Consider the following 12,940-nt stretch of genomic DNA (forward strand, 5'->3'; position numbering starts at 1 on the left):
TTATTTATTTTTTCCCCCACCAGGGGGTCTTTTTGTGGTTCTAGTGTCCCTTATACAACAGCAGGCTGACAGGAAAGGGGGAAGGAGAGGGGGCAAGACATGCGGCAAATGTCGTCTGGTCCGGGAATCGAACCCGTGATGGCCGCGTCGAGGACTGAAGGCCTCCAAACGTGGGGCGCGCTAACCTCTACGCCACCGGAGCACGCCCCAAATCCATTATTTTTACAAGAAAGTCTTTTGAGTTTCATTTCCTCTTAAAGTGAGTAGTTTGCAATTTATTTTGCGATTCAAGAAAAAAATGGGGGCTTGTCCGGGATATTTTAACCTAAATGCAGACTACGTTAACCCACAACCCATCATGCTATTTCAATTAAATTTTCTGGGAAGTCAGTCAGACAGATGATCTCTCCTTCAGAACCAACTGACAAAATAACAATCGCTTTATTGTTTATTTAACATTTTAAAACCCTTCCCTGGTGTACAACATCTTCCAACTGAATGCATTTCATTTCAAATATTAACAGAGCTGAAGCAGGTTAATGTAACAGTAGGAGGCTAATAAAATGGGAAGAACCCGGCCGCAGCGTCGTCCACACACATGTACATATAAACATACTGAGAGCAAACATTCCTGTTCTGCTGGTTGGTGTGTAGCGATCCAGGCAGAACATTTACAGGAGCTCAGTGGAACCACAACCAGAAGGTCGGGAGTATCTTTGGTAACAAAACCTCCTGCTGCCTGTAAACCATTTCAGATCCGGTCCGCCGCTCTCTGTGCTTTCAGGAGACCGTGCAGCTCCAGAAAGGCGCCACAGGTTTCCGGCTACAGCAGCTGGATCTCCCACTGCTGACTCGGCCTCTCGTCGTTCTCTGGCATCACCACCACATGCTCCTTATCGTACGCTCTGCCGCCTGCAGAGAACAGACAGCAGAGCTGAAGACGAGGAGGGACAAACGCTCCGAGGTGGAAAGACAAACCTGCTGGAGGTTTACCGCCTGGCAGCGTGAAAACATTTCATCACATCAGATGAATAACGTCGGTTCACTTCCAGCCAGACCTGCAGAACCTTTTCAGGCTGCAGTACAGGTTTCCAGTTTTCACTAAAGGTCTCGGATCCTCAGACATTCAAACCAGAAAACGTCTGATGAAGGATGCCAAAATACTGAGGATTTATAATAATCATAATATTATTCTGGAAACTAATCAGTTTATTCACTGGATTTAACAAGTTTCATGCTCAGTTCACAAACACTCGTACTGCACACGAGTGGAAAAAGGGCAGGAAGAGGAAGACAGTCTGCCACTTTCTCAATAATTTCTACTTTTTTATGGCCTTACATAGTAAATTAACGTACAATAAAAGTTGCAAACCATATCATTCTCGTAATTAATGATTAATTAATTCAATTCAAGTTTTGGCCCATGAGTAGTTTATGTTGAATTACATTGAAGACTGATATAAAATAAAACTATTCCAAACTTAAACTGAAACATCAAAAGAGACAGACTTCTGTTTGAAAGTGCAATAAATAAACTCAAAATAAAATTAATTATTGGTCAAACCGGTCAATAAATTTCATTGGATCCGTAGATCCAGAGAAGGTTGGGAACCCAAAGATTTCTCTCAAGTAAGAGTAGCGATACTTCAACGTGTTTTTACTCTGCCGTCCAAGAAGTTACTGCAAGAAAGAGTCAAAAGGTATTTGGTAAAAGGTCTACTCGAGTGACTGATCACATTATCAGTAATTAATATTTAAACATTTCATCATCAGATGGACCAAAATGACAATAATTCACATAAGTAAAAAATAATTAAATCAAGCAAAAAAAATGTTTGCCTGATTTTTCAATAAAAAGTGATGAAACTTGAACCATAACTGCCGGCGTCTGTCTGGTGGATTTTTGGTTAAAACATGTTTGTTTTTCATTTAGTGGGTGGAAAATCCAGAAATTTTACTCAAGTAAGAGCAGAAATACTTTATAATGAAATTATCCAAGTGAAGGTAAAGTACAGCGTAGTAAAAATACTCCTAAAAGAAACTTATTCGAAATGTGAGTAAATGTAACGAGTTCTGTACCCGCTCTGCGTAGCGCCGACTCTTCCTGCCTCACCTTTAACGTCCAGCACCATTCCAGGGAACGTCAGGCTGCCGATCGGACCCTGCATCTTCGCCGACCAATTCTGGATCGGCTGCCGGCTCTCGTTCCACAGAACCACCTTGGCTGCCGGTTCCACGCTGCCCATCACTTGCAGACACATGGAGGGAGAGAGCTGCAGCAGAGGCACAGAGTTCAGACTTCAGGAACGTGACAGATATAATCTACGATGTTTGTGAGCCTGCATGACGCTCACCTTGTTTTTAATCCGTCCCTCCTGGTAGAACCAGATGTCGCTCAGCGGCTCCACCTCCGCCGCCGCCACCACCCGACCCGACTTCAGCTCCTCCACCCCGCCCTGCACAGACAGGAAGTGACCGCTCTCCTTGTTCTTCACCCGGAAAAAGTGACGCTTCTGCAGGAGGAACACGCACAGGTATGAGACGACTATGGCAAGCCGATTCAACATAAAATCTGTTTAGTCTGACTTTCTGTAATTACAGGCCAGATATGTAAAAATGACAAGTACATTTCAACTATCCTTCATAGTAATTGAAAATGTCTGACTGACATTATTTGATTTCAAGACTTCTGCAAATTAATTTACACCAACTGAATTTTGTAGACATTGTGTCTGAAAAGACATTCAGGATATCTAGAACTGGAATCAAGAATGGCTAGAATAAAAAACAAGATATGTTAGATCTACTATATTACTAATCATAATTTAATTATTGTTATCTGAAGTATGTGTTTCAGTTAGTCATTTTTTGTAGATGTCTGGACTCGAATTGGTAAATCTGGTGTCATTTACACCAGTCAGATTGTATTTAGATTTAATTTGATTTACTAATACGTCTAATGATAAACCAGTATCAGATATCTGGATGTTCATGTGGTGAAGTTCATTTTATGTTAAATCAGATTGCCATAAGACGCGAGTTGAGGTCATTTTTGGGTTTAATGATGGTAAACTAATGAAAAATTCAGTTTATCAGTGAAAAGCAGAGATATTTCTCCAGTTTGATTAAAGCGGTTTTTAGAAATGAAAAGAGCAGCAAAGTGAGTTGAGGTGGGCTGACCTGTCTGATGGGGTACATGGACCCGATCCGGTCCAGGGAGCTGAACTTCGGCCAGTTGGTGATTTCTATCGGCTCCAGGAGGAACTGGCGCCCCCTGTAGTTGCTATGCTCACACAAAACCCAACTACACAACAAGAAGAGACCCGGTTAGATCTGCATGACCCACACACACTGCGACACACACACACTGCGACACACACACAGCGACACACACACTGCGACACACACACTGCGACACACACACAGCGACACACACACAGCGACACACACACAGCGACACACACTCCGAGACACACACACGGGCACACACACAGCGACACACACACTGCGACACACACACACTGCGACACACACACTGCGACACACACACTGCGACACACACACAGCGACACACACACTGCGACACACACACACTGCGACACACACACACTGCGACACACACACAGCGACACACACACACTGCGACACACACACAGCGACACACACACTGCGACACACACACTGCGACACACACACAGCGACACACACACTGTGACACACACACACACTGCAACACACACACTGCGACACACTGACCAGCCGCTGTTGACCCGGACCGACAGGATGTGGTCGTTGAAGCCGTCCTGGACCAGACTGGTGACCTCCGACTCGGTGGTGATCTCCCGGCCCTCCAGACCTTCGAGTCCAAACAGAGACACGGACGGCACCGACAGCGTCTGCACACACAGGAGGACGTTACCGGGACGACCGGTAGAGCGCTGGGCTCTAACCGGGAGACGCTCCTCACCATCGGCACCAGCTTGATGGAGAGCACCGAGCAGCTGGAGGGGCAGCCCATACTGGTCAGACTGGGATAGTCCTCCTCAGATAGGACATACATGTTCCCAGAGAACTGCTTGTTCTCACAGAGGACCCAGCTGGAAGACAGAGAGCCAGAAAATTACTGTATACTGAATATGACATGAAAGAAAATTATTACAAAGTAAATTTGTAACTTAATTGGGCAGCTGTCTCTTTAAAAGCTCTTCCTGAAGCTCCGCCTCCAGGAAGTCTCCTCTATTAACCCTTCAGCAACATTTTACCAGCGTTACTCTGAGCAGCAGCTCCTACAATGAGCTCAGCAGGTGTTTGCTAAGTGCTGCTGGCTAGTCTGAAGGAGCTGGGTAAATTTGTTTTTGATGAGGGAACAATTGAAAGGTCATGATACTGGCCCTTTAAGAGGGAAACACAGAGTCTACAGATACCCACTCTTTAGATTGATTAGTCTTAAAATGTAATTTTAGCTTTTCTAGTTCATTCTGTGAGATGAACCAGCAGCCTGAACTCGATACTCCGGTTAACTGTTGTCTTTCTCACCTTCCTCTCACCACTCGACACGACCCGGTGAGGAATTTCTCTGACAGCGCCCCCTGGCTGTGGTGAAAGACGAGGCATTCGCCCTGGAAGTCTGGTTCAGAGTAGAGAATGATCTGGAGGAGAGGAGAATCGATTAAATCCTGTAAAGTCCAAAATGAGAAGAGGCAGAAAGTTCCTGCAAGAAGGAGCAGATTTGCCCAAACACTAAAATATAAAATGAATCAGGATTTTAAGGATTGTTTGTGTTGAAAATGTGTAGCTTAGTTCATTAATTTTTCCATAGAGGAAAGTTCCATCTTTTCATATTTGAACTGACAAAGTTGGTCGCATAGAGCAGTCAAACTCTACAGCCAGTTTCCAGGAAACAGCTTTTATTTTGGCAGTCCACTTCCAGTTAATTTACATTTCAGCTCAATATTTAGCTCTAAGCTAATTAAAGATGTAATTTAGGACTACATATTTAGCTTGAAAATTAAATATGTAGTTTGAACCCAGATAATCAACTTACTAACTAAATATTTAGTTTATAATCCCCAACTAAATATTTATGTTGGAGCTAAATTAGTTTGTAGATTTAATATTGAGCTTTTATTAGCTTGCTAACTAAATACTCAGATTGGAGCTAAATATTTAGTTTATTTACTTTCCAATATGTGTTTTAACACCAGTCCATTTGTGAAACGGAGATAAAACTGCCAGGAACACGGGACTCATCCCGGTTCTGATCCGAAGATGGACGTCGTCCACCACTCACCTCGTCTCTGGGGCCGGAGGATTCAGCTGGAGCCTGAAACACAACCACATATGAGTGAAACCAGCGGCGCTGTGAGCGACCCGGTTCGCTGGACTGGTTCTCACCGGTAAGATGGGCTGGACCGAGCAGACCCGGGTGTCCTGGGAGCCCCAGTCAGCACAGTTGTTGTAGAAGCCTTTCTCCAGGATGTATTGGTTCCCTGAGAAGTCCACATGGGAGTAGGCGATCCACCTGGGGGGTCAGAGAGTCAGGAGAGTCAGGTGACGGCCCAGTTCGGCGCCTGGAGCTGCAGAAGAAGAACCTACGCTCCGCTGAGGACGTGGATGGAGCGGGTGGAGGTTTTATAGTCGAAGAGCTCTACGTCAGGGATGGCCTCCGTCACCTCGAAGGTCTTCTCCTCCGTCACGCCCTGCTCCTCCTCAGGCTGCTCGAACATCACCATCACTGGGTCCGTCAGGTCCTGGAAGCAGGAAGTGGATTCTGAGCAGCTCCTCCTACACAGACGTTAAGATGGCCGACCGTATGGAACCCAGGGATGCAAGCAATCATGATTAGTTGTTTTTTATACTATAAACCTTTAATGAACTACTAATCAGTTCCAATCAAATAAAAATGTCCGCTTATACTCTTTTTCTCAGTGTTGTAATTTGGCCTCCATCCAGCAGGAGGAGCTGCTGGCCATTCTAAAGCCAAGGTAGTTAACAGAAACAAAGATGGCAGCCACACCAGAAGGGAAAGGAGAAGAGGAGTCGGTGTGGAATGGAAAATAATTTTTATCCAATTCTGTTTTGAAATATAAACTCTGAACATCCTGAAGTTTCACTGCAATATCGCTCATCCAGCGGCGCAGCGTCAGCAACTCCACCAGCAACTACATCAGCAACTCCACCAGCAACTACATCAGAAACTCCACCAGCAACTACTCATTTGCTATAAAGGCAGACAGAAAAGAGGAGGGGATAACAGAAAAAATGAAGCCTGATGAAAAATACCAAGGCTGATTTTTAGGGCTGTTGTAAGTTAATGACCTTCATGGAGAAAAGTTTTATTTTAAGATCGACCACGGGCAATTTCTACTCAGCGACTCAAGAGGTTCCTGTGTTATATTTTAAATACAACTAGGTTTAATCATGTGAAAAAAAAAATCACAATTTTCTGTTTATTCAGTCGCTGTTTACAGTTCACACAAAATGATGTTAAATTTAAAGGAAACGGTCACTTATCAGTTAGTCATTCGTTGACCGGTAAGATCGATCAACTTTAGATGAACTCATTAGTCGATAACTTGCATCCGTAATGTAGACATGGGAAACGTGGACCTACCGCCCGGATGATCCTAACGGAGCGCAGCTCGGAGTCGCAGCCCCCCCACACCCTCCAGTCCTGGTACTCGCCCTCCTCCAGCAGGTACTGGTGACCGCGGAAACCTTCGTTCTCGTATCCCACCCAGCTGGAGCGGCAGAGGCGGACGGAGGTCAGACTGGTCTGGGGTCAGATCTTACCACGTTCCATCAGCGCTTCACTCACATTCCTCCCAGGACCTTCAGGGAGCCCAGGCTGGCCATGAAGAGGTTCTGCTGGCGGTCCGTCCGGCTCATGAAGTCCCTCATGTTGGAGGAAATGGTCCTGGACTTCCCAGAGAAGTACGGCTTCTCGTAGATCACCATCTGAGGACAGAGGGGGGCCGACGGGGACAGTCAGGGCGCCGGCTAGCTGGAAGCTGCAGGATCTAACCAGACGCTGCTGCAGGTTCTCACCTTGGGTTGGCTCATGTTCTCCACCCGAGGTTCTCCCTGTCACAGAACCCAGCTCAGGTTATCACCGTCAGCAGCACAAAGCCGGGCTTCAGCAGGAGTACTCACCACTTTGAGGGGATGCACTGAGCCCACATAGGGCTGCTCCACGCCCCAGGCCGCAGGGGTAGAGTAGCCCCCCACCTCCAGGATGCGAGGGTCGCCCTGGAAGAAGGGCTGAGCGAAGACCAGCCAGCTGAGGAGCGGAACAACATCTGGGTCAGAACCAGTCACAAGACAGAAACCCACCTGTCCTCTCAGGGCGCCTCACTCACAGCCCGGCGTTCACGATGATGGAATTGGCTTTGATGGGAAACCCGAAGATCCTGGCGTCCTCCGCCGTGTCCCGGAAAACCACCTTCTTCCCCTCCGCGTTCTCCTCTGGGAAGAGACAGATCTCTGGAACGCTGTAGTCCTGAGGAGACACACGGAGAAGATCCCACAGAGGTCACTGAACGTCCCACAGAGGTCACTGAACGTCCCACAGAGGTTAGAGAAGATGAACGAAGTCTGTCAGAGAAGATGGAGAGTGTCTTCTCCATCTTCCTTTCAGAGGAAGGAAAATGTCTGAGAAGGTTCTACAACAGGGGTCTCAAACTCCAGTCCTCGAGGGTCGCAGTCCTGCAGTTTTTAGATGTGCCACAGGTAAAAAACACTGGAATGAAATGTCTTAATTACCTCCACCTTGTGTAGATCAGTTCTCCAGAACCTTAATTATTCTATTCAGGTGCAGCAGAGGCACATCTAAAAGTTGCAGGACAGGAGTTTGAGACCCCTGTTCTTGTAGAACCGGGTTGACAAAGACTACTTTACAATTTTATTTCCCATTCTGACATTAAAACTTGTAATTCTGAGATTAAATAATTTTTTTATTCCTAGTGGAATAAAAATAATCCTCTTCCATATCGATCGGCTCAATAGGTCAGACGGTCACAGTTCCTTTAAATCTGCAGGCTGCAGTTTCTCAATGGGGCCACTAGATGGTGCTGCAACATGTCACAGGCTGGATCAGGTCTGGTGTTCTGCTCCCAGTCTAACTGGAGTTATCAGAGCAGAAGCTCACAGACCTGCTCTTCCTCCTCTTCCTCTGTTTAAACTGAAGGATGAAGATAATCTGCAGCTCAGACTGACGGCAGGAGGACAAATGGAAATAAAACCTTCTGCTGCTCACCTCACAGGTCTGAAAGGAAGACGTCCCATCTACCTGTTCAGCTTTAGCCTGATGACCAGCAGATGGCGATCAAAGTCACCCTGTCTTCCCAGCCCACAGCATCACCCCTCCGTGTCTGTGTGTTGAAAGGAGAAGTGACGCCGTCTCACCCTGACCGCTCTGCGAATCGATCCGATGATGAACTTCTGGGTCGGTTTCTCCTCGATGTGCTCCTCCGTTTCTCCGTTCTTCTTCTCTTCTTCCTGTCTGTTCTGCAGCGCCTCCTCAGGTGGGCTAAAGGGACCGGTAAGCTCCACGTCTCCCTCGTCCAGGGCGATCTTCTCCCCTTTAAAGTTGGGCTTTTCATAGAGAACCCACCTGCAGGAGAGCAGCCAGCTGTTAGAACGTGCTGCGTGTCTGAGGTCAAAGGTTAACGTGTCAGTTGTCACTCCAGGATCAACGAGGGATCAGCTGTGAACCGGCGGAGTAAAAATGAAGCGTGACAGGTTGGGTCGGATCGAACAATTCCCTGGCTGAGTGACATGGAGACGCTCCACACCCACAGTTCAGGAGAAACGAGGCGTGGCGAGTCCTCCATGTTTACACGCCACAAAGTTTGTGAATCAGGAGCCAAACGAGGCGCCGGAACGAGGAAGACGAGCAGCTTGATGCTGTTTAATTATAGCCAATCATCTTTATGACCGTCAACCTGATCTTCCAGATAAACTGTCTGAACCACCTGGGACGCCATACCGACCTGGATATGACAGAATATTACAGATTAATGTTATATAATGTTATAATGTTATATTAATGTTATAGATTCAGAAACAAGAGACGTTCAGTTTCATCCCCCAGAAGTCTGAACCCATGCAGAGCAGTTTCATCCAAGACTAAATCAATCAATAAATAGTTCTGTTAACAAATAATTGAAGTCTAATAAATGTCCCTACATCTGGACCCTGTCTTCCCAGGACCAGTTTGAACCCCTTTGGACCAGTTTGAACCCCTTTGGACCAGTTTGAACCCCTTTGGACCAGTTTGAACCCCTTTGGACCAGTTTGAACCCCTTTGGACCGGTTTGAACCAGTTTGAACCCCTTTGGACCAGTTTGAACCCCTTTGGACCAGTTTGAACCCCTTTGGACCAGTTTGAACCCCTTTGGACCAGTTTGAACCCCTTTGGACCGGTTTGAACCCCTTTGGACCAGTTTGAACCCCTTTGGACCGATTTGAACCCCTTTGGACCAGTTTGGACCCCTTTGGACCGGTTTGGACCCGTGTGCGGCGGCTCACCCTCCTCGGACCACCCTGATGGAGATGGTGTCCTGCAGCTCCCAGGACGTGGCGTCCATGACGTCTCCGCGGATCTCCATCCTGCGGCCGCACATTCCTGGCCGGTCAAAGATATAAATCTGTTGAGAGGAGAGGAGGTCAGAGGTCATTTGGAAGACATTGACATTCCAGAGACGGTTCTGATCTGGCATTATGAGACCCGTCAGCGCTGGGAAGTCAGAAACTTTAATATCAAACTAGAAGAACCTATAAAGTATTCATCCCCGACCCGCTGTCGATAACTGGTAATGATTCTCTAGCATCACCCTGGATGACCTTTGACCCCGTCTGCATTGGTGAATGCAGACTTGCTGGTGTTCTTTGGATCATCGTCTTGCAGCCGTGATGAAGTCGTGAACCTGCTGCTGAATGTGATCTTCTATTTAGCAGAGTCAGTTAAAGTGACTCAGTGGGAAACAGCTGTGCCGGTGTTCAGCTGCAGCAGCCTGCGTCGCAGCGGCGGCAGCATGCTCCAGCAGGCCTGGTGCTTTAATAACAGAAACAGGTTCCGGCTCTGCGAGCGCTGTGGTTTTCAGCTGAAGAAGATTTGGTTGAACCAGTTGTTCTGATGAAGACCCGCCTCCCTCCCCAACACCTCCACCCGGTGGGAAAGTCTCCCTCCTGACTGAAGCTAAAGGTCTGCAGGGAAAACAGTTGATGGTTTTTATCTGAAGGTTTTCTGGAGTCAGAATCTGCGAAGCGGCCATCTTGTCTTCACCGTTCTGATCAGGATCGACTTTGGGTCGAGTTTATTCCTCGTTTCCAGGCGTTATTTAATAATCTGGGTCGTAGATTAAGAACAAACCATCCAGAGATTCAGATAAACATCTGCAGCCTGAAGAAACTCGTCCAGAGGAGACGAGGAGCTCACTCTGTTCCTTTAACTACACCACATGGTGGTGGCAGCATTATACTGTGGGCCTGCTTCACTGCCAGTGGTTCTATACAAACACAGGCCATAATGAGGCGAGGTCTTTAACTAGACCACAGACCAGCAGCTGGATGGTTGGACCCAGTTGGATGTTCCGGACTGGTTAAAGAACCTGGACTGGTTTAGCGACTGGGAGCCTGAACTGGTTTCAGATTTTGTCTCCTGTTGGACATGAGACATATTCGTCTTGTCTTTAGTGGATCAAGTCTGAACGGGACAGCGAAGGTCTTCCTTCCACTGACTTTCTTCCTGTCAATCAGCTTTACCATTCTATCGTTCTGGAACCAGTTTAACCATTTGGACTAACTGGTAGAACTCACCTTTCCTGGTCGCGGGTTCAGCTTCCCGTGTTCCTTCTCCTTGGTGAGCTGCAGACAAACAGAAACATTTCAGGATCAATCTTCATCATCATCAGTTTGATCCGAACCGCCTGAGCCTGCAAGAAGGTTCCTAAGGCTCAGCTGGAGCAGCAGGAGTGTTTCTGGGTCCGGTTTGTTCAGGGCAGAGGTGTCACTGGGATCGGGTTTCGGACCGTGGAGGCCCGGCTCCCCTTTCAACTCTCGCTGCTCTGACTTCATGTGGATTAACCTGCAGACCTGAAGAGGCTGAGACGTTTTCATCTGTCCTCCTGTGAGGTTCCTCAGGTTTCATGCTCAACACGTTCCTGCATGACGCGGCGGCAGGAAGTGAAGTTGTAAAACTGCTTCTTGGACCGAGCCGTCCATCAGAATCAACCTGCTGATGTTGGTAGAAAAACTGGATCTCAGCTGCTGACTGACAGACGGTCAGACAAAGGAGGTCAGACAAAGGAGCAGTTCCCTTCACATTCCTCAGTCTCACGGCTCGCTCTCAGGACCCAAACTACACAACCTGCTTTTGGTTCTGGTTCTGACCGGGTCCAGAGGATCGGCGCAGCAACTTCAGAGCTGAAACCAGCACAGTGAAGTTGCACCATTCCCGCCTGCAGCCAGAGAAAGTGCTGCTTCAGCAGAAGCAGGCGGACCGAGGTGTGATGAAGACACGTGGTTCTGGAGGAATTCTCTCCGTCGCCTCGTCTTCCACCTCGCCAAGCAGAGCGGAGGATGAATGCGAAGGAAGGCGCGGCTGCGTCTCTGCAGGATCAGGCAGATAGCTGCTGCGGGTGTGGACCACTCTGACAATATTTATCTAGACATGAAGCACGAAACGCTCTGCAGGATCCCAGCAGCTGCTTTACAGTCTGATATTTCACTGCTGCAAGCTGCACATGCATAACGCTGCTCTCGCTGCAACATCCCAGTGTTTTCATATAATAAAGTGCAGATAATTGAATATTTCAGCAAAATCTTTCACATGCGGAGACAAGAACCCAACGTGGCACAGACAGGGTTTGATTTTTACTTTTTTTTTTTAGATTTTTTCTCCAAAGAGTTTTTTCTGCACTAGTGGCTCGTATTTTTATGACAACTTTTGCTCTGAAGTCACAAATTAGATGAATGTGTCTGATGTCAAATTAAAGCCTACATATTTTGAGCCACAGAAAGTGTTTTTTCTTCTGGTGGGCATTGTTCAAAATGGCCACCATGGTGATAATGGAGAGTAAATGTTTGACATGGTGAGGGCCACAGTTACACTAAAGGTTTGCTTAATGCCAAATTACCAATAACCCACACTGGTTCCCAGTCCCTCAACCAGGGGTGTGATTATTTTTCTAATCACATAGAAAAATAGCAGAAGCTAATGCTAAATCACTAAATGCATAAAAAACGTTAGCGGACGCCAACACTAACCATTAAGACACGAGTCTTCATGTCCTTCCAGTTGACGACTGTGGAGAGACTCACCACCAGAAAAGACTTTAGTTTCTGATTTTGCTCTGTATTATTACTTTAAAGTTATAATACTTTAAAGTAATAATACAGTATGGACAGGATGACCAAAGCAGGAAAACATGATGTGACATAAAGTTAATCCAAATTATGAAAATGAAAACATTTTGTGGCAATAATTGGTTCAAAGGCTCAAAAAGGTCAGCCATCTTGAAAAATGGCTGTCATCCTGAAGTTCAAGTGGCTGATGGGAAAATCTGAAAAACATACAACCTGATTTTTTATGCTTGTTTGGGGACTTGACAGAGTTTTACAGTAATATGCTGCTTTATGAACAGATCAGCCATCAACCGTGGAGCAGAACCTCCAGACCAGCTCCAGTCCGACCCGAGGGCAGGTTCTGCTCAGGTTCCTGTTGCAGTGAAACTACACATCTTCAGTCAGGTTGGGTAATCATTACTGTCTGTTAAATGATTTTTGGATCAGAAGGTTCCTTCCTGGCCCCAGACGGACGCAGCAGGACGTGTGCAGACGTGTGCGCCACACGCAGACACACCTTCAGCTGCCTAATTACGTCTGAGTTGCTCGGAGCGAAGAAGATGTTTGGATCAAACTGCAGCGGTTTCTGGAACCT

General features: G+C 46.9%; 1 protein-coding gene across 2 annotated transcripts in view; it reads right to left on the reverse strand.

The window, feature by feature from the left end:
- Nucleotides 1-422: 422 nt before the first annotated feature.
- The window catches only part of crybg2 (crystallin beta-gamma domain containing 2), a 28,884-nt gene continuing 16,366 nt past the window's right edge, over nucleotides 423-12,940 (reverse strand). For both annotated transcript variants that reach the window (XM_044139479.1, XM_044139478.1), the window contains 18 exons: nucleotides 10,819-10,866; nucleotides 9,529-9,647; nucleotides 8,404-8,611; nucleotides 7,359-7,498; nucleotides 7,153-7,279; nucleotides 7,048-7,083; nucleotides 6,818-6,957; nucleotides 6,614-6,740; nucleotides 5,596-5,750; nucleotides 5,395-5,521; nucleotides 5,291-5,323; nucleotides 4,537-4,649; nucleotides 3,968-4,097; nucleotides 3,757-3,896; nucleotides 3,181-3,304; nucleotides 2,355-2,513; nucleotides 2,114-2,273; nucleotides 423-912 (listed from right to left, as the gene is read on the reverse strand). In XM_044139479.1, coding sequence (XP_043995414.1) covers nucleotides 824-912; nucleotides 2,114-2,273; nucleotides 2,355-2,513; nucleotides 3,181-3,304; nucleotides 3,757-3,896; nucleotides 3,968-4,097; nucleotides 4,537-4,649; nucleotides 5,291-5,323; nucleotides 5,395-5,521; nucleotides 5,596-5,750; nucleotides 6,614-6,740; nucleotides 6,818-6,957; nucleotides 7,048-7,083; nucleotides 7,153-7,279; nucleotides 7,359-7,498; nucleotides 8,404-8,611; nucleotides 9,529-9,647; nucleotides 10,819-10,866 — 2,175 coding nt within the window. In that variant the 3' untranslated portion in view covers nucleotides 423-823. The remainder of the gene's footprint in view (nucleotides 913-2,113; nucleotides 2,274-2,354; nucleotides 2,514-3,180; nucleotides 3,305-3,756; nucleotides 3,897-3,967; nucleotides 4,098-4,536; nucleotides 4,650-5,290; nucleotides 5,324-5,394; nucleotides 5,522-5,595; nucleotides 5,751-6,613; nucleotides 6,741-6,817; nucleotides 6,958-7,047; nucleotides 7,084-7,152; nucleotides 7,280-7,358; nucleotides 7,499-8,403; nucleotides 8,612-9,528; nucleotides 9,648-10,818; nucleotides 10,867-12,940) is intronic.

This window comes from Gambusia affinis, linkage group LG14 (genome assembly GCF_019740435.1).
Source record: "Gambusia affinis linkage group LG14, SWU_Gaff_1.0, whole genome shotgun sequence".
Taxonomy (NCBI): Eukaryota; Metazoa; Chordata; class Actinopteri; order Cyprinodontiformes; family Poeciliidae; genus Gambusia; species Gambusia affinis.